This window comes from Lepisosteus oculatus, chromosome 4 (assembly GCF_040954835.1).
Source record: "Lepisosteus oculatus isolate fLepOcu1 chromosome 4, fLepOcu1.hap2, whole genome shotgun sequence".
NCBI classification, from domain to species: Eukaryota; Metazoa; Chordata; class Actinopteri; order Semionotiformes; family Lepisosteidae; genus Lepisosteus; species Lepisosteus oculatus.
Genome location: NC_090699.1, coordinates 65,120,796 through 65,141,153, shown reverse-complemented (window position 1 = coordinate 65,141,153; position 20,358 = coordinate 65,120,796). Strand labels below are relative to the sequence as shown.

The 20,358-nt window shown below is 54.7% G+C and overlaps 3 protein-coding genes across 3 annotated transcripts; 1 reads left to right on the top strand and 2 right to left on the bottom strand.

Annotated features, from left to right (window-relative positions):
- The first annotated feature begins 244 nt into the window (after positions 1-244).
- On the top strand, positions 245-4,092 carry LOC138238450 (uncharacterized). The gene is made up of 4 exons (XM_069189544.1): positions 245-496; positions 2,016-2,168; positions 2,583-2,792; positions 3,542-4,092. The coding sequence occupies exons 2-4, from the start codon at positions 2,021-2,023 to the stop codon at positions 3,682-3,684; spliced, it is 501 nt and encodes a 166-aa protein (XP_069045645.1). The 5' UTR covers positions 245-496; positions 2,016-2,020; the 3' UTR covers positions 3,685-4,092.
- Positions 4,093-4,525: 433 nt separating this feature from the next.
- Positions 4,526-20,288, bottom strand: hyal3 (hyaluronidase 3). The gene is made up of 4 exons (XM_069189543.1): positions 20,208-20,288; positions 8,675-9,666; positions 6,695-6,784; positions 4,526-5,220 (listed from the first exon to the last, which is right to left on the bottom strand). Exons 2-4 carry the CDS (start codon positions 9,656-9,658, stop codon positions 4,921-4,923), a joined length of 1,374 nt encoding a protein of 457 aa, XP_069045644.1. The 5' UTR covers positions 9,659-9,666; positions 20,208-20,288; the 3' UTR covers positions 4,526-4,920.
- naa80 (N-alpha-acetyltransferase 80, NatH catalytic subunit) lies at positions 11,096-15,698 on the bottom strand (the record flags this gene model as incomplete). Its single annotated transcript, XM_069187838.1, has 2 exons — positions 11,096-12,320; positions 15,544-15,698. Coding segments are annotated over 2 exons (960 nt in total), but the record flags the coding sequence as incomplete, so codon positions are not given.
- Positions 20,289-20,358: the final 70 nt, after the last annotated feature.

Below are 20,358 nucleotides of genomic sequence, written 5' to 3'. Positions count from 1 at the left end.
CAGCCGTGTGAGAGTCTGGGACACTGTCCTGGCACAGAGTCGGGGCAGGTCGGGGAGAAAGAGAAGGAAGTGTTAGTTTTGTGATCATGGTGAGTCCTCGGATGTCATGCAGTGCCTTCTCTCTGCCCCGGAGTTTGATAATTGAATCATCCCCCTGCCCTGCTATTTATAACTCCCCACATTCCTGCTCCTATTTTAGGACAGGGGCTCCTGCTGTTGGCCGGGGCTGAGTGACAGAGGGAGAGGGAGAGGGAGAGGGAGGGAGGGAACAGGGCCTGGAATCGTTCCCGAGAAGCTCCGCGGGCTGGGGAGAAGCGGAGAGTTTCTGTTTGCAAATGTTTCGGCTCTTCCTCTGACTCGGATGCGTCTCTCTCTCTATCTCTGAGGTCCAGGCTTCCTGCACCGGGACTGTTTTGGGGACAGGGCCTCCTTCTTCAAAGACACCCCTACTTCTCCAACGTGGGACGACACATTTTTTTCGAGACCGGGTAACAAGGTAAGGGGGTGGGGAGTAGGGAGGAAGAGGAGCTATGGACTTGGTGGAATTAATGCTTTAAGCTTTTACTGCACTTCAGAACTTGTGGACTGGAGATGCTTTGAGCTCGGTGTCCAGAAAAGGGGTGACTGTCTGGGAAGTAGGTTACAATGGTAGTCAAGAGACAGAGCTGCCCAAAAGTGGTTGTTTCAGTGCTGTCTTGACTCAGTCCGGGAGCCCAATCATATGATCCTAGACAGTGACGCTTCAGGGAAGGATGGACTTTGCTCTTGTGTTGGTATGAGAGGTGTTTTTGGAAAATGAGCTTCTTTGTATGAGCTGCAGGGGTGGTTCTAGGAGGGAACCGGGGTGGCTACTGCTTCCCCAAAATTTGGGCAACCTGCCCCCAACCCCAAAAACAAAAACAAGTGACACTGAATCCTGAGGCGTGGCCCGACAAAGACTCGTGTGAGTAGACCCCTCTTGTCTTGCCGAAAAGTAAAATTTTAGGGTTGTAAGATCTGCTTCAATCAACTATGGGAAGCCAAGTAGCAGATCATCTCCTGAATATTGTGCTTTGCTCAAGTCAGGTCATCTATGAGCAATTCGTACTGCAAGCTCAGTTCAAGAAATGACTAATCACTATGCATTCAGCTGCAGTTCGAGGGAGTTTAGGTCTGGAATAGCTGGTCTTGAAGTTTAATGAAGTGATGAATGACATCGCCAGCAGGTGTACGGAAGGCGCAGCGTCAGGTGCTTGTGACCAGCCCCTGGGGTCTGCTCACACCTGTCGGCTCCCTGCAAGATCACTTGACCCCACAGCATCGTGGCTCCAGGCTACTACAGCTCTCCATCACACTGCCAATCAGATCAGCACTCCAGGAGAGTCACCCCAACACACTGCCAATCAGATCAGCACTCCGGGATAGTCACCCCAACACACTGCCAATCTGATCAGCACTCCGGGATAGTCACCCCGACACACTGCCAATCAGATCAGCACTCCGGGATAGTCACCCCAACACACTGCCAATCAGATCAGCATTCCAGGATAGTCACCCCAACACACTGCCAATCAGATCAGCACTCCGGGATAGTCACCCCAACACACTGCCAATCAGATCAGCACTCCGGGATAGTCACCCCAACACACTGCCAATCCGATCAGCACTCCGGGATAGTCATCCCAACACACTGCCAATCAGATCAGCACTCCGGGATAGTCACCCCAACACACTGCCAATCAGATCAGCATTCCAGGATAGTCACCCCAACACACTGCCAATCAGATCAGCACTCCGGGATAGTCACCCCAACACACTGCCAATCAGATCAGCACTCCGGGATAGTCACCCCAACACACTGCCAATCCGATCAGCACTCCGGGATAGTCATCCCAACACACTGCCAATCAGATCAGCACTGATTTTTGTGTTTATTGTTGAAGATCTGAAAGGCACGTTGACAAAGTCTAGCGAGCTTTAGGCCCTCAGCCATAATACCGCCTTCCCATTTCTCTCCGTCTTTCCCTCCACGACAGAAGCCATGCTAAAGGCTCCGCCCTCCCCCGCAGCGGGATTCGTCCGCATCAGTGACCGGGACCTGACCGAGATCGAGCTGCATTCCGTCGACTCCATCGCCGACCTGCACCGCTTCAACGGCTGCGCCGATCCTGGCGCCAAGACGCAGGCCGGTGAGTGCTCCTGACCTCTCCCAGCATGCACGCGGGTTCCCACTTTTCTCTGTCTGGGGTTCCGGGGAGGGGGGCGAAGAAGCCGAGACCGCCACAGCGGCAGGCCTCAGCACAACAATCCCCGCGATACAACAGAGTCACTACCCTGAGCGGGACACAAGGCCGGAGGAATTCTCACCGGGCCGTCAGGGCTGGACTGTGGACGAGACCGTGTCGGACACATGAAAATAAACTCACTTGAGAACGTCCTCACGTGTCACACCGGCAGCTGGGATTGTGGAAGAGGCCCAGATAACGGAGGCAGGCGTTTGGGATGATAGGGATGGACGTTTCCGGCATCGCAGGGCAGACGTACTGGCGGAGGGATACCCGAGGACCGAACTGACCTGGCCTGTGTCTCCCCCTTTCCCCCAGGCAGCAGATCTCCCCGCCCCCAGCACGGCTCCTCCAATGGGAACCTTCTGGCGCTGGACGCGCCGGCTGTCTGTCAGACCGGATACCCAATGAGGCGGCGGTGGGGCAGGTGCTGTGCCTGCTGCACCCCGGGGCTGTGCCGGTTCTCCTGGTTGTGTGTGGCAGTGACCCTCCTGCTGGTGGCCCTCGCGCTCATCTTCTACTTCCTGGGTGAGGGCACTTCCCTCTGCCGTCTCCTGGTTCCATCAGAGTGGGGGGAAAGTTACCTCTCAAAAGGAGCCACTTACTGCCACAAAGGGCTGCTTCCCTGCTTCCCTAAGATGGGCAGAAATTGCCTTAAGGTTAAGGGCGGCTCAGTGCCTTGCAGTGCTTGGGCCCTGGGTTCGATTCCTGGAGTGCTGTCCGCGTGGAGTTTGCGTGCTCTCCCCATGGGTTCACACGGGTTTCCTCCCATAGTGCAAAGACAGGCTGGTGGGTTAACTGGCTTCTGGGAAAAGTGACCCTGGCGTGAGTGTGTGCGTGTCTGTATGTGCCCTCTCCTGGGTGCACCCTGCCTCGTGCCCGTTGATCGCTGGGATAGGCTCCAGCTCCCCCACCGCGACGCTGAACTGGATCAAGCCGTTAGGAAAGGGACAGGTGGATGGACCAGAGTGAGAGTGCTCCGGAATACAATCCGGACTGGTCTTTTTCGCCCTGAGCTTTTGGCCCCTGTTCTCCAGAGCGTGGTGTGAGGTTTAGAAGCTGGGCAGGCTGGCGCCCGTGCCTTCGAGGCTGTTGAAGGGGGCGAGCGGTGGCGAAGGTGTCCAACTGGAGTAAAGTCCAGTGAAAAGCTCATTAGAGGCAGTGTAGCATGATGAGGGAGCACGCTGAGAAGACCACGCCAGCCAGCCTGCCGTTTTCAGCTTTCTAAAGGTTGTAAAAGCCAGCTCTCCCTCCCTCCCTGTCTGTCTGTCCTGCAGTCCAGCAAGCTGATTCCCTGTACGCCCTCTCCCAAGCCTCATGGGAGAGGAAGGCGCTGTCCCGGGAGGTCTCTCAGCTCCTCCCTGCGCTGCAGGAGCTGCTGCGCAACCTGACTGCCACCAGGGGGCGCCACAGTCCCTGAGGAACCCCCCCCACCTGGGACTCGCAGCGACTGCGCAGACCCAGACCCAGACCCGGACCCCAGACCGGCTGGGTCAGGCCCGGGCCCACAGAGTCAGAGCCTGGCCGGGAGTAAACCGGAGGAAGAAGGACGAGCAGAGCCCGATCAGAACGCGCACCCCTGCACGCAGCGGCGACGGCCAAGCCATGCTGTACACATGCCCGGCTCCAGGTCCTTGTAGGCCCTGTGATGGAGGCGTTTTTCATGGTGTTGATATCTTTTACTTTCCTTAACAAAAAATGACGTTGACATGACTCTTCCTCTGTGTGTATTCACTGTGCCCATTCTTGCCAGATACACATACATTTATCCAGGGAGAGAGATCTCTGTTACAGCTTTTACCACACAAATAAAAAAGATTGAAATCTTCCCCCGGGCCCTCGGCTCAGAGCCTGCCGTGTCTGGTGGATAATCCCACCCCCTGCTTCGGGGCCAGCGTCTGTGTCAGACCCTGCAGGACTGAGCCCAAGGCCGAGCTTCCAGGTGCAGGCGGCATGGCGCTGCAGGTGATCGCTGGCATTATAAACACCAGGACTGAGAAAAACCATAATTACTGTCAAATTATAAACCCTAACAAATCTGAGAGATTTTGCATTAAAGGTATAATAACTGTTGATTGTCAAAGCTAAAGTTCCTGGTTTATAAAGCAATGTGAAATTAATTAAACTACGCTAAGGAATCACTCATGGCTCTTCCTGCAAAGTTCAATAACACCCCTCCGCATTCCTATTGGCTTGCGTGTGAGGTCAAAGGTCAGGCCCACAGCCCCCTCAGAGAGACAGGCAGCTCTAGTGCGGCAAAGTAAGCTGTAGACCTTTTTTATTTTATTTTGCAAGTATGTCTGCAACAGCACCAAATTGCTACACAGTGGTCATCTGTTGGTTGTCTAAGTTTATAAACAGATAAGAAAACAAAACCCCGCCCCTCTTCTGCTTTGAGCGATGAGCAATGCCAACAGATCCGTTTTGACAGAAGAAACGTTTCTCAGAGACCTTCACTGGTTTGAATTATAACCAGTAAGCTTATGGCTCCCCCTCCCCGTGACCCTGAAGTGGACGAGGCGGTGAGAAACTGGATGGATGGATGGATGGAGGAGCCAATAAGTCACGGTCTAAAGAGGGGTGGTGCCTGCGCTCGAACCCGACTCGGAGACTTTAAATAATGGCGCCAGTCGTTGATGTTCAGCAGTCTCCCGGGCTAGGAGGCGGCTGTGTTTTCACCCCCTGCGCTGGGCAGCCTGTCCTGGCACTGGGGTCCCGCCCAGCCCTGGTAGCACACACAGCTGAAGGCGGAGTCCCGCAGGCCTGGGGGCGCGACCTCTCCCGGCGACCCCAGGCTGGCGGGGGGCAGCGTGGCGCCGCTGTGGGGGTCCCGGCGGGCGCAGCGCCCGTTCCCGCTGCACTCCAGCTCGCTGCACCGGGCGGCCGCCGCGGTCAGATTCCTCACGTAGCCGCCCAGGTCTGAGCTCACGTAGTCCCGCAGGGTCTCGCAGCGGCGCTGGACACAGACAGAACAAGTCAGCTGATGTCATCAGCACACGCCACAGTGATGTCATCAGCACACGCACGCAGAGACAGACTGACAGTAATCACTGCAGTGATGTCATCAGCACAGGCCGCAGTGATGTCATCAGCACACGCTGCAGAGACAGACCGACAGTAATCACTGCAGTGATGTCATCAGCACACGCCGCAGTGATGTCATCAGCATATGCTGCAGAGACAGACCGACAGTAATCACTGCAGTGATGTCATCAGCACACGCCGCAGTGATGTCATCAGCACACGCTGCAGAGACAGACTGACAGTAATCACTGCAGTGATGTCATCAGCACACGCTGCAGAGACAGACTGACAGTAATCACTGCAGTGATGTCATCAGCACACGCTGCAGAGGCGGACTGACAGTAATCACTGCAGTGATGTCATCAGCACACGCTGCAGAGACAGACTGACAGTAATCACTGCAGTGATGTCATCAGCACACGCTGCAGAGGGGGACTGACAGTAATCATTGCAGTGATGTCATCAGCACACGCTGCAGAGGCGGACTGACAGTAATCACTGCAGTGATGTCATCAGCACACGCTGCAGAGGGGGACTGACAGTAATCATTGCAGTGATGTCATCAGCACACGCTGCAGAGACAGACTGACAGTAATCACTGCAGTGATGTCATCAGCACACGCTGCAGAGACGGACTGACAGTAATCACTGCAGTGATGTCATCAGCACACGCTGCAGAGGGGGACTGACAGTAATCACTGCAGTGATGTCATCAGCACACGCTGCAGAGGCGGACTGACAGTAATCACTGCAGTGATGTCATCAGCACACGCTGCAGAGGGGGACTGACAGTAATCACTGCAGTGATGTCATCAGCACACGCTGCAGAGGCGGACTGACAGTAATCACTGCAGTGATGTCATCAGCACACGCTGCAGAGGGGGACTGACAGTAATCATTGCAGTGATGTCATCAGCACACGCTGCAGAGGCGGACTGACAGTAATCACTGCAGTGATGTCATCAGCACACGCTGCAGAGACAGACGAATTGCTGCAGTGATGTTTCCACCACGCACCACAGGGACAGACAGTAATCTCTGAAGTAATGTCATCAGAACACGCCACAGACTGAAATGCCACTCACTGACAGTAATCGCTGCTGCGATGTCATCAGCACACTCTGCAGTGATGTCATCAACACATGCCACAGGGACAGACTGACAGTAATCACTGCAGTGATGGCTTACTGATTTATTCATTAAGAAATTAATTTAATTTTGGGTATTAAGAGTTTTGTTCCAAAAATTACTTAATGTAACCAATCTCCTGCTTGACTGATTACAATGAAATTATCCTGTCTTCAGAAAGCCCTGCTGGACTGGGCCCGGGAGCAGATAAAGTGGTATAAAATTATGGAAAGACAGACAGATGTTTAGATGAAGATGAACGTAAGGCGGCATCTGACCTTGGAGCCAGCGAAGCTCAGATCTCCCCACAGCACCACGCCGGCCGCCCCCAGCGCCGCACTCTCTCCCAGCGTCTGCTCCAGCTCGCTCTGGAACCAGCACGACACAGTCACAGCCTGTGTGTCACCCCTGCCTGCGTCTCACACTGCCTGTGTGTCACCCCTGCCCGCGTCTCACACTGCCTGTGTGTCACCCCTGTCTGCGTCTCACACTGCCTGTGTGTCACCCCCGCCTGCGTCTCACACTGCCTGTGTGTCACCCCTGCCTGCGTCTCACACTGCCTGTGTGTCACCCCTGCCTGCGTCTCACACTGCCTGTGTGTCACCCCTGCCCGTTTCTCACAATACACACGTCTCACAATGTCCATGTCTCATACTGCCTGTGTGTCACCCCTGCCTGCATCTCACACTGCCTGTGTGTCACCCCTGCCCGTGTCTCTCAATGTCCATGTCTCATACTGCCTGTGTCTGAAACTGCCTGTGTGTCACCCCTGCCCGTGTCTCTCAATGCGCACGTCTCACAATGTCCGTGTCTCACAATGTCCATGTCTCATACTGCCTGCGGCTGAAACTGTCTGTGTGTCACTCCTGCCTGTGTGTCACTCCTGCCTGTGTCTCACACTGCCTGTCTCTCACTCCGCTTGTGTCTCAGGAATCTTGTATACTGTCTCACAGAGACTATAACCCTTCTCCGAGTGGAGCTGTGCTTGTTTTATCCTTAAAACAAAGAACTGGATTGTTCTGACAGCCCTGACAGTTTGACAGTCTCCCCTGCTCCGACATCCACACTCACAGGCGGCTGGAACAGGTCGGAAAGGGAAGCACAACACGGTTTTCCCGCAGGGAGTGCAGGCAGTCTTGGCTGTCAGAGGTACAGACTGCCGGCCTGTGGCACTGAGTGATGATGGGAAAACGGCGTCTGGCCGTGAAGCCCCCCGCAGGACCGAGATCTATTCCTGGCGTGTGACGGCGCGTTCACTCCAAACCCAGATCCCACAGGGAGCCCCAGCAGGAGTGAATGAGGAGACGTGCGGAAACAGGCCCATGTGCCCCGCCCCCCTCCCCCTGCTGGCCAGGGCCTGTAACCCCAGCTCTTTTGGGAGCGACAGGTGGCCGTCCACGGAGCGCACAGGAGCGTTGCAGTGAGCTCCACAGCCCCCCTGCCCCCTGCAACCGCTGTCCCCTGTTCCAGCAATGTATCATCTGGGTCCAGCTGCTCGGCAGGCTGTGCTTGAACTTATAGTTTGGCCTTTCTGGGCCAAGTTGAGGCATTGCTCGGCAGCGTTAAACGATGCTGACAAGAGAAGGAAGGTGTTTCCTTTCGTCTCTTTTCAGCCTGGAATAAACCTTTAACTTGTTCCTGTGCAGCCCACACGCAGCTCCCTCCTTCAGCTACTTCAGCATTAAAAGATGCCGTGCTGCAAACTCACCTACAGTAGGCGTGAAAACGACTCGGCACGGGCTGCTCTCGCCAAGATGGTGTTGACGTGACCACTGAGGGTTTAAGGTTTTGTTGTGCGAATTCTCTGCCGTGCAGCTACTTCCTTTGTCACTAGAAAGAGCTCACTCTCCCAGCCCCCACCGGTCTATCTATAAACAGCGACGATCAGGATGTGTCTACAGATTTGTGGTCTGTCAGCGGAGGCCAGGGGATCAGGTGTACTGGGTGCAATCGCTGATCTGACGGCATGAATTATTGTCCCAGGTTGAGCCAAACCAGCCTCAAAAGCTACTTTTCAGTGTTTTTTTTTTGTTCCTATTGGAACGGAGAAGCTCCAAACAAGAGTTTTCAAAGCAGAACAGAACGTCACCCCACCCCACGCATCACGCCGTCTGTCTGCGCCTCGTCTGCGGCGCTCTGCCTCTGTAAAGAAGCAGAGGCTTCTTAAAACCCAGCGGCCCGCCGACCTGAGACAGAAGCTCCCAGGAAATCGAACCCGACCCCACCGGGGGAGGTGGGGTCCGCCCGCCGAGCCCTACCTGGCTGAGATAGTGGAGCGTGTGCGCGTACGCCACCCTGGCGTAGGGCAGCACGGGCCGCGCCCCGCGGGCGGAGCCGGACTTGGACGCCACCCTCATGGCCTCCAGCAGCCGGTGGCGGACGAAGAGGGCGGTGGCCCCGGAGGCGCCCAGCCGGCGCGTCAGGTAGACGCTGGGGTAGAGGGCGGTGGAGCGGCGCCACAGCCAGTCCAGCCGGTCGTTCAGGCCCGGCGCCCCGGGGTGGCACCGCCCGGAGTAGCCGGCGCCACCCTTGTAGTAGTTGTAGCAGTCGGGGAACCCGTAGAAGCCCCAGAGGCCCCCGGGCCGCAGCTGAACCCCCAGATCGAGGGTGCGGGACATGAGCTCTCGGGCGCCCGCCTCAAACTCCCGCCGGGCCAGGGGCGCCACCTTCCCCTCGGGCAGCTCGGGGCGCCGCGCCCTCACCAGCTGCTCCGACGCCTGGCGGTACTTCTGCTTGCGCCCCCAGTTGCGCGCCCACAGGGGGCGCCACTCCTCCCAGTCGATCACGGCCAGCCCGCGGAAGTCGGGGTTCAGGGCGGCCCTCATCTGGGCCCCCGCCTTGCCCAGGTGCCGCCCCAGGGGGGCCTGCTGCGGGACGCCGCCGTTGACGGCGCGCCCCCCGGCGCTGATGTAGGGGTACAGCCCCAGCCGGCTGCGGTAGAAGATGGTCATGTTCTGGCCCAGGAACCTGCCCCGGCGGTTCTCCACGATGTCGAACGCGTCCAGGTCAAGGGTCACGCCGTACCGCCTCTGGCACCGCGCCGTGGGCATGTTCCACACCACCACGAAGGGGCGGCGGGGGACGAGGGCTGGGGAGGCGGCGGCCGGTTCGTCGCGGGGCGCCCCCGAGTCGCCCCGGACCCCGGCGTCCGGCAGCAGGACGAGGAGGAGGAGGAGGGCGGAGCCGCCCCCGAGCGCCGCCGGCCCCGGGCCCGGCAGCAGAGCCAGGACTCCGCACCGCATGGTCCTTCCTGCAAACACACACAGCGCTGTTAAACTGGGGCGCCCACGTGCCCCCGACAGCCCGCGGGCTCAGAGAGCGAGACAGCACGGGGGCTCAGGCGTGTGATGGAGCACTAGACAGGCCACCAACAGGGGGAGGACACTGGGCCCATCCAGCTGGTCCAGCAGCCAACTGGTTCCAGGGTCTGGGAAGCTCCTTTCATACACCTACAACCCTTTGGGCGAAGCAGTGACTCCTGTTCTCTGTTCTACGCCTGTAATCGATTTCTCCGACGTCTATGTTACCACACCATGCTAATTCAACAATAAAACAACAGTAATAATCCCGCACACTTACACAGCGCTTTTCTGGACACTCCACTCAGAGTGCTTTACAGGTCATGGGGATCCCCTCCACCCCCACCAGTGTGCACCCCCACCTGGATGATGCTCCAGTCCGCCCCCCACACACCAGCTCTCAGTGGGGAGGAGAGCAGAGTGATGGAGCCAGTTAAGAGAGGGGGATTATTAGGAGGCCATGACTGGTAAAGGCCAGGGGGAGATTTGGCCAGGACACCAGGGTTACACCCCTAATTTATTTTTTATTTTTATTTTGTATTACTGTACGTATTCTAATTTTTCGTCTATTCTGGTGTCTGTTTTATTTTGCTTGTGTTGGGCTGGACTGCTGTAACATCAATTTCCCTTCAGGATCAATAAAGTCTTTTCTATCTACTCTTTTCGAGAAACGCCCTGGGATTTTTAATGAGCACAGAGAGTCAGGCCCTTGGTTTTTATCTCTCATACGAAGGACGGCACCTTTTTACAGTAAAGTGTCCCCATCACTATACTGGGGCATGAGGACCCACACAGACCGCAGGGTAAGCACCCCTACTGGCCCCACTAACACCTCTTCCAGCAGCAGCCTCAGCTTTCCCAGGAGTCTCCCATCCAGGTACTGACCAGGCTCACACTGCTGAGCTCCAGTGGGCAGCCAGTTGCGAGATGCAGGGTGATATACTGTAGATTCAAGTTCTCTTAAAATACTGCAGCAGGAGACTTTGAACAATTTTGGTTCCATTTCTCTCTGGGACACAGGGGAGCTTTTAAACGCGAGAAGCTCCGTCTGTTTATACTGCAGCGTTTCGTAAAACCCCACGACGTCATACAGACATCTGCGGTAGAACAGGGGATGTGATACTCCAGGCACTGCCTTGCCTCTAGAAGAAGCCCGGTACCACCAGTCCGGGGTCCAGTCCACCAGTACAAACACTAGTACTTCAGATGCTGGACCCAGCTGCAGTACCGCCAGCCAGATTCTAGAAACATTTTGCAGCGGTTTCCTAAATACGGACGCGAAACAGAAACTATCCTGCTTCTGCCTCCAGGCACCTCTCTGCAGGGAGACAGGATGCACAACACCCTTGTGGATGCTCACATAAAGACACATAAAGAGTCTTTTTCAAGTCAAGCTCAGTGATGTTTTAATGTGAAATTAAAATACAAGGGAATATCGCAGCTGCCAAGATGAAGGCCTCTCAGGTGGCACAGCTGGTGTCGAACCCGCAGCCGTTTCTCGCATGGCAGCTGGCAGGTCCGATACGGGACGAGTGAAAGGAGTCCGGTAGCACTAGTGTCCAGGCTCTCTTCCCGGGCTGGTGGTCACACACCCAGCGTGCCAAGGGAATTTTCTTCGGGAGCCTCCAGGGCTTGGATGTCCTCGTCCTGCCTCCTCCTCCCTAGCCGCTGGTCAACGTTCGAACCCGTCATCGTGCCACCTTGACGTTGATCCGCTTGGCATGACGCCCTCTTCACCGCCGCGGGGCGAAGGAGACGACTTCCTCCTGTCTGGGTCGACATCCCGGATCCCGGGTCCCCTCAGAGGTCTTTCTGCATCCAGAAGACGGGCCGTCCCCTTGCATCCCTGTAGGGCGTCCCCAGCGCGGCCTGAGGGGAAGACGAGGAGACTGCGGGCTGGAGGTGGGCGGAGAGGGGGGGAGGGGGAGGAGCAGGGGGGGCGGGGTGGCACAGAGAGGCCTTAGGAGGACCCAAAGAAGAGAGAGGGGGGAGGGGCGGGGCCAATGGTGCAGTGGGCGTGTCCGGGGGAGGAGCCTGCGAGGGAGTGGTCACAGACAGGCATTGGGGGCCATTCCGGGGAAGGGGTGCCGCCACCGCCGCCGCCGCCATCCTCGAGTCTCCCCCTTCCGCTGGCGGGCGCGAGAACCTCTGCAGGACCTCCATGGGCACGAACGCGGTCATGGCGCCGGCGCTCTGCACGGGCCGCGAGGGGCCGTAGCCCAGGCGGGCGTAGAAGCACTGCTGGTCGTGGGTGGTGAGGCACAGCCTGCGGAAGCCCCGCCCCCGGGCGTAGCGCTCGGCCGCCTCCATGAGCGCGCGGCCGAAGCCCCGCCCCCGCAGCTCGGCCGCGACCACCACCGACTCCACGAACAGGCTGCCCTCCTGCCCCACCACCAGGGACAGCCTGGCGTGGCCCAGCAGCCTCTCGGCCGCGCCGGCGCCCTGCAGCAGCACCAGGCTCACGGGGAAGCCGTCGCAGGACTGCTCCAGGGAGTGCCGCCTCGCCCCGGCGCTGCGCCGCCACTCCGCGTTCAGCAGGTCGGCGCACGCGGCCAGCAGGTCCGGCCGCCGGTGCAGAGGGACGGCCCGCACCTCCCCATCGCACCTGCAGCCACAAGACGCAGACAGCAGAGAGGGAGGGGACCGCGTTACACATCAGCAGTCCTGGGAGCCCCCCGCCATATGGGACGCCCGCGGCCTTCACCGAAATCTGCAGTCAAGTACTTAACTAGGCCCAGCCCCCCTGTCATGACGCGTCTCGGCCCCGTCTTTGCCACGATGTGGCAAACGACCTGGCGCTTGCGCTACGGATACCAGCCAGATGGACGAGCGTTTTCCGCGGGGCCCCGCCCAACACACGCAGCCAAGGTCATGCTAGTCACCGCCGTGTTTGTGTCCCCTCCGTTGTGTGCTTAGTGTTGTGCCCTAAGGGACTCGTGCTAAACCTCCCTGACCACCTCGTGCTGCAGAAGGAGAAACAGGCGGGTCTGAAATCCTGCCCGCGTCTGCATCGGTCCCGACGGCACACAGACGCGCTCTGTTGCGCCGCACTGTGCAGGCCAGGAGAGACACCTCTGCCGACTCACGCGCTGGCTGTTCTGCAGGATGCTTTGCTACTGAACAGTGAGCGCATGAAAACCCCGTCACAAGAAACACGGGTTACTTAAAACGAAAAAAACAGCCCTGTTAACTCTCCTGCAGCTGTTTGGTAAAGGAAGCAGAGCAGCAATCTGTAAAAGGAGAAACACCTCAGGCGAGACACAGTTCCCCAGATATTAACTGATCTTGGACTGGTTCCAGGGAAAAAAAAGTCCGTCTGGACCCAGTATCAAGCCCGGTCCGCTCTCTCCCAGGAGCCTCAGGGAGGAGTGGGGGCAGAGAGCTTTGTGGCTTGCTTCACGGCTGATCTCTCAAACCCTGATGGCACTGTGGAGAATCGCCACACACATCCTGCTAGCTTTCCAGTCAAACACCTCCCACACACCCGGGACCTGGCCCCTCCACTCTTTGAGGTGTCTTGGTCTTAGATTTCGTGTTGAGCGCAGAGGATTAGGAAACTGCAGACACTAGCGACTTTGTGGCTGAGGGTTCGCCACAGCTCTCTGCTCACACCTTACAGTGCTCAGACCTCAGAGAACCCACTTGTGAGAACCGTCTTGTTTCTTCCTTGATCTCAGAGTGACAGTGCAAGACTGTCACCTTCAAATGAAAAGGCCACCTTCGAATTTGCATGAGGAAAACCTGAAGCTTAAAAAAAAAAGAAAAACATGCCTGGAGAAAGCACAAATCCATACAGAATACCGATTATACTGTATATATAGAATATTGTTCTTTACATATACAGTATACAAGATATTGCAAACTGGGTTGGGAAGGGATTCAGGGATGAGGGGATATGGGACAAAACTGGATTTCTTGTGCCATGTTGAGACAAGATGTCAAGCTGCTCAACATTACAAAGATCTTAGCAACCCAGTGAGCCCAACAAATGACCCTCAAAACTGTATTCAAATTGTTCAGATACCTGAAGAAACTAACCGATCGCGTTCAGAGAAACCACCATATTTAATGTGAAAATATCCCCAAGCTTCAGACTTCCACCGCGTGTGTCTGTTGGTGTCACAATCACAGCCAAAACTGAGCGCAAACGGCGCCCCCAATGCTTTGCCTCTGTTTTGCGAACGGGCTGACGCAAGATGCTGTTTCAGCAGGTCAGTGTACAAGGTGTCCTCGATGCTCGGCACACTCCCACAAGCAGCAGTCAAAGAGGCCGGAGCTCCTGGGCACAGGTTGGAACTACTGGCCAGTACGTCCAGCCTTACTCATTCAGACTCCCATCTCCTCTCTACCACACCAGCAAGCCCACCCAGCCCAGGGCACAGGGGGCAAACACACACCAGCCCTGCACCTGCTGGCTTCCACACTGGACACTGCAGGTCTTCACAAGGACGCCCAGCTCGATTTCTCCCTGGGATTTGTGCTATGACACAACTTCTGATGAATAATAATTGACAGTCTTAAATGAGCCAATTCCCCACTATCTCCAGCTCACTCCTGTGCACTGTAGGTATGGTTACCACATACAGTGCAGTTTGGGACATGAAGTACCCCGTGTTAGTTCAGTGAAATCCAATAGGCAGCTCCCTCCCCAAAGCCTCACTTACTGTTTCGACAGACAGTTAACCATCAGTCAGCTTGTGCAGCTCTGACCTCTGACACTGGAAAGGTGGACATAAACAGCACTGGGCACCAGCCTGGCACCCGCGAGCAGTTTGAGTAATGTTGCTGTGTGCCCATCCATGGGTGTCTGAGGGTCTCGGTAGTGAGCACTTGTGCCCGTCGGTCTTTCTTTTCACTGGCATGAGGAAGCACACCCACGCTTCTCACCAGCACTGGATGACCTCACGGAGCCTCTATCACGAGCACACCGGCTTTAACACACTGCACAGCGTGCACTGCAGACGTCTGGTGCTCCCAGACCTGCTGCTTTCAAGAACAAACTCACCCCAACATTGAGTTCAACACCCCAGCAGAACCACGCACCCCAACACTCAGACGTTACTTACAGAACTGGTGCAGAAATAAGCCCAGATTTTCTATCACTTGAAAAATTTCTATTACAGCTCGCGTCCAGTTTAGAAGAGCACTTTTTAGAAGGAAGAACCAAGCACTTTATTCCAAGAACTTATGCTCTAGATCATTTACATCCTAGAGCCCTGGAGTCTAAATTCTAGCCTTACATTTTCCCAGCCGGAGTTTTGCGTAGCTGCAAAGTTATGCCATCTTCAATAAAACAGCCCTGAAACTATGAAGCAACAAAATTTCCATCTTGTTCTGCGTCTCTTCCTCAGCCGAGAGATGTGCTGCACAACCTGCTCACACAAGGTTGTGAGAGCAGGGTTCGGGCTGGTCCTTTACACAAAGAGTGGTCTGGGTCCGGAACAAGTAGCCCAGCCACGCTGTTGAAGTAGAAGCCCGTTTCTTTATTTCAAGAAACAGCTGGATGAGATCCTGGGATCGATTAGCTACAGACAAAAAGCACCCTTCTCCCCTGTTTGTGACCGGTCTTCTGTACAGCTGCACCACAGAGCAAAGAGGAAACATCACCCAAGGAAGGCTACAGCTCGATCACCTGCAAACACTAATGCCGATATGGATCAGCCACTAGTAAGCTGAAGAGCTGAAAAGAAAGAAGTCCAGAAGGCGAGAGCCAGTCTGGCAGTGGTGTCTGTCCATGTCCTGTGTGCCCATCGAACGCACAACCAACAGATTTCGCACCGTGGGCACACAGCAATGCGCACCGGACCCCTGGCACCTCGGAGACTCACCTGATGAGGAGACGCAGCCGTGTCAGAGAGAGAGATGTGGGGGTCACAGGCCGACAGACAGACGCACAGCAGCAGGCAGAGAGAGAGAGGCTCGCCGAGCAGACAGCAGGGCGAGGAAGTGAGGACAGAGCCTGTTGCAAGCGCCTTCTCACTGACGGTCACGAACTGCAACACCCAGCGGGGCTGGAGCTCGACTGCCCACACCGAGAAACCCCACCTGCTCAGCCTAGCATTCGTCATGATAAAACTAACAGCGCCACACACATATATCTGTTTTACCCATACTCGCATACGTTTAGAAACATCTTGACTTTTTCACATGGGGCAATTGCCACTAATCCCACTGCTGCCCCCATAATTATATTGTACAGGACATGCATCAACACGTGTGCTGTCATTTGTAACTGATTATTTAACTGGGGTGTACTGTAAGTGAGAAACGTACTGGTCAGTGTGCTGGAATTTATTTTTTATGCACAAAACATTCTTTTTTTTTTTACATGCAATAACTACGTAGAGTGTCTCCTAGCACTTTACCTGCTAGCGTTGGGGGGAAAAAAATCATTCTGGGGTAAGTCATATTCTTTCGCAGGCATTTCTGTACCGTTCTGACTTCTGTGTTGTTAAAAGGCGTCCCAATGTAAACTGTATCCTTTTTGTTTTAGGTCAAAGCACTTCAGATAAAGTCACCTGCCAAATCCATTAATAAGAACCACAATAATACGTTTACTGCTTCTCTGTTACTGTCTTTAAATAGAATAGAAGTTTCGATTCCAAATTCTGCAGCGGTAAAACTGAACCAGGGCTTTTTGTTTTATTCTTAGTTTGCTTCCTCCTGAACAAGAGCTGAGTTTTCTACAGGCAGGTTCAGGAGGAAACACATGATCTTAGTGGCTCTGTGTTAGCTCTGAGTGGGGCACCTGCCTGGGCAGTAGGGTGGGATAGTGGGTAGGGCTCTGGGCTCCGAACCCATGGGTTGTGGGTTCAAATCCTACATCGAGTACTGAGCCCTAACGTAGTTAACTCAGATTGTGAAGCCCAGCATTGGCCCCTCAAGGAATCTTAGCAAGAAGAAAGAAAGGCTAATTAAGTAAATGATGAGTTTGGCTGGGTAATTAAGGGCTCAGGTGGACAACCATAAAATCATGGCCATACAGAACAGGAGCTATGCTGCCCAGCTCCAGTGAAGTCCTGCTGCATAGACGAGTCTCCAGATCATCACTGTCAACGAGAATGTGTTTTCAGTGAACGAACGGGATAAATAACGCAAGGTCAATAAACAGCCAGTGGCACCTAAAAACTGACTTGACTTCTACATCGATAACAGACCACTGTTAGTGTTGCAAGAGCCGCACAAGAGTATCTCTCCATCAACAGCACTCAAGTTTCAACAGGCAGGGCTTCTTGAGCAATGCTTCGGAGCGCAGTGTCTTCTTCTTCACCCCCTCCTGAACGTCTCCACAGCCTGCAGGGAGGCAGGAAGGCGTCTCCTGCAGAGCGCCAGAAGGCTGCAGATTCTCCTATCGCCAGAGCCCTCTTTTATTATATGAATGAAGTCCCTCTGGACAAGCTGAAGTCTGTCCTTGTTCTTAGGAAGAAGGAGATGTAAAGAAACCTATAGGCCCCTGCTGAGCAGCACCCCTAGAGGCCCAGAGCTCGACAGCCCTGTCTCCCACACCGTCAAGACTCGCCTGCCGACAGGTCTAGAACCAGGCCAGGGATGGAGGTAAACCCAGCGGAGGTGCGCACTGCAGCATCACTGCAAGGGAGTGCTTCTGGGGGTGAGGCCTCCCACCGTCTCACTCTGCACGACACCCCTGCTGGATTTACAGCAGTCCTCCTCTCTCCTGGTCCGAGAGAGCCGGAGCCGTCCGCTGTTCATCTGCCCTGAGCTCCGAGGGGAGCAGCGGACTCAATTATGAACTGACCTGGACTCGATTACTATTTTAGTCATCCAGGAGTTAAGAGTCGCCTGTAACCCTGCAGGACTGTGGCTCTTCTGGACCACGAGCGAGGATCACTGACTGCTGTCCTGGGACAGCGCCGCCGGGGAGAGGCTGGGAAGCAGGGAGTCTCAGTACAGGTGCTGGTGACCCAGGGTCTCAGACCTTCATTCCAGAAGTGTTCACTGTTAATTAAGTGCACCAAAAATTGGCTAAATTACCATCTGTTTTCATGGTTCATTGCTTGCAAATTTAACAGTGAACGTGATATTGACGTTAATTGAAGAGTAAAAAATAAAAACGACACGGTAGCTTTAATGAATGAAAACATTAACCAGGAAACTGGTACACGCGTCACGCTAATGACCAACTCTGTCCGGCTTTTCAAAAAGTTAAAGACGGTGTGAAAAACAGGGTCTCGGCAAGCAAGTGGGGCTCATGACAATCTGTCTACGTGACTGACAAGCCTCTCGCAATGAGCATCTGGAGGCAAAGCTCTAGCTACAAGGATGCACCATCTCCCCAAGAGCAGGGAGCATCACGAGCCTTTCTGAGAAGTCATTCTGACAGAGATAAGGGCGTGAAAACCTACTGCGATATTTTCCACATCTACCACAGAGCTTCCCCTGTGAACAGCAGCTCAGCCTTCTTCCTCTCCGGCCAGCAACGGGCCAAAGTCTCAGGGAGACACGGCCGTTTTCGGGGCTAGGCTACGGCTGCAGTTTCCAATATTAAACTGAGGCCCTGATTACTCGGTCATTAAAAGATCCTGGCTCTGGTTGTAGGACTAGGGGTGTTAGCTGTTAACCCCAGTGTCCGGGCTGAACCCCACTCTGGTCTGGGATGGTCTGTCCTCCCTGCAGTCCCCCCCCCCCGAGTCCCCTCTGGTGCAGCAGCTCCTGTCTCCTCCCCCTGTCCTGCAGGTGCAGAATGGCTTCCTCGTTCCCCCTCCTATCTGTAGAGGAATGAAATCCCTAGGGAGCGAAGAGCTCAGGTGGAAAGACACCTGCAGGATCTCCTTGGTGAGCGTTTTGTGAGCTCATCTCTCCTCCCCTCCCCCCTCCCCATGAGAAGGACAACTGCTTCCTGTGTGCGATGTCATTCTCAAGCTGCCCGTTCAATAAGTCTTTTTGTGGCACATAAATAAACGTTTTGGGTGCCTCTGTTAAACGACGAAACCAGATCTTTCTTTTGAAAGCACAAAAATAAAAACTGTAGGAAACCACACCAGCATCTGAACCACAAGAACACGTTTAAAAATGTCCTGCTTTTCCACATCATTGCTTTGTGTACATACAATGTAGCCACGTATGCTTTTAACCAAAACTTTTTCAACTTAAATGCAGCAGGAATTAATTCTTATTTTGCAGTAATCTAGTTCAAACTGATCAATCCTGTCTTTATCCTAATTTGCATTGCATATTCATTGCTTACATTGTCAGTGCTTTAGAAGTGGTTATATAGAGCTGTGTGTAATGAATATTCAAGTATTTATAGTCCTCAGGGGCGCTGAAACAGACAGCCTAGTGGATTCCAACAGGAACAAAAGGGCAACAGACCAGAGGACACAAGCAGGAAACTGCAAGGAAGTGCATTTAAAACCAAGAACAGGACACGTCTTTACACAAAGAGTTGTGGAAGTGTGGAACAAGCTGTACAGACAGGTCTTTAAAGTCATTTGTTCTGCCAGAAGAAGAGATTTTCCACATCAATAACCTACTAGCAAACGTGCTAGATATGGACCACAATACCTCTATTCTGTGATCTTATATTCTTATGAATGTTATGGTTGTATATTTAGCATTAAGAATGCTGATCAAAGTACCAGCTACAGCTACACGTGGCTGGGAGACTGCATGCAACCCAGGAGCAAAAGTATGAAGAAGCGAATCTACATGCATGAAGAAGCAGGGGTTTTACACACTAGCAGCCTTGCCTTGAGGGTCCTAAACTCAGATATGGACAGACGGGCGTTAATCTCCCCCTGATTAAAAAAAAAAAGTGCCTTTGAACCTTCAGGTCGTTATATTCACACACAACCCTGCACTTGGGGACTTTCTCCTTCTGCAGCATTGGTCGCTGATTTCTGAGGTCCAATGAGCCGCATAAAATAACCGGTTTACCAAACTAAACCACACGGGAATTTCTCTCTCTCTCCCCCGCTAAATCGGCGGTCAAGTCGCGCCCTGTGTCTCAACTGAGCGAGTTTACCAGAAATCTTAACTACTTCCCGGCCGAGCCCAGCGGGTGCTCAATGCACTCTGAAGAAACACCGTTGCCTAATACGCCCGGCCTCACAAACACGTTTGTGTTACTCCGGGATACATCAGTGACTAAACAGCGTCAGACAAGCCAAGGTGCCGGCAGCTGCGCATGTGTGGGCTCTGCGGGAGGCGCGCCGGACGCTGGTGCTGTCGGTACGGAAAAAGCGCAACCGGTGCTTTTGCACAACGCAGCTCTGCCGTCAAAATATGGGCCTCGGCGACGTCGTACGAAAAGAGTGCGTGAACGTCCCCTTGCGCGAAAAGTGTTTACAGGCGCCCACGCGTGACTGCCACCGTCCGGGGCAAAAAGTATTCATTCCGCAGTCGATTCCGCTGAGCGGTCACGTCTCCCGGCCTGTGCCATTCATTGGGATTTTAGACCTCACTGGTGCAATCGTAGTTTGCAAAACCATGCACAGCGCACTCCTTAATCGTCCCTCCCAACCCTTTTACGTACATGATCGACTCCACAAGGCTGCTGCACCGGTTATACTCCGGAAGTCCTCTCCCTCCGTGTGTCTCGGCCTGCTGGGCGTGAAAACAGTCTGGTGTTATGCGACACCACCACATTCAAGACCCGGAACCCCAGACGGCCGAGACGCACAAGA

What these genes read in the sequence shown, in the direction of transcription:
- hyal3 (XM_069189543.1), bottom strand. Translation starts at nt 9,658, where the DNA reads ATGCGGTGCGGAGTCCTGGCTCTGCTGCCGGGCCCGGGGCCGGCGGCG. An exon ending in CGCTCCACTATCTCAGCCAG is followed by an intron (nt 6,785 to 8,674) that starts GTAGGGCTCGGC and finishes TGCTGGTTCCAG; the next exon opens with AGCGAGCTGGAGCAGACGCT. An exon ending in TGAGCTTCGCTGGCTCCAAG is followed by an intron (nt 5,221 to 6,694) that starts GTCAGATGCCGC and finishes GTCTGTGTCCAG; the next exon opens with CGCCGCTGCGAGACCCTGCG.
- LOC138238450 (XM_069189544.1), top strand. Translation starts at nt 2,021, where the DNA reads ATGCTAAAGGCTCCGCCCTCCCCCGCAGCGGGATTCGTCCGCATCAGT. An exon ending in TGGCGCCAAGACGCAGGCCG is followed by an intron (nt 2,169 to 2,582) that starts GTGAGTGCTCCT and finishes CCTTTCCCCCAG; the next exon opens with GCAGCAGATCTCCCCGCCCC. An exon ending in GCTCATCTTCTACTTCCTGG is followed by an intron (nt 2,793 to 3,541) that starts GTGAGGGCACTT and finishes TCTGTCCTGCAG; the next exon opens with TCCAGCAAGCTGATTCCCTG.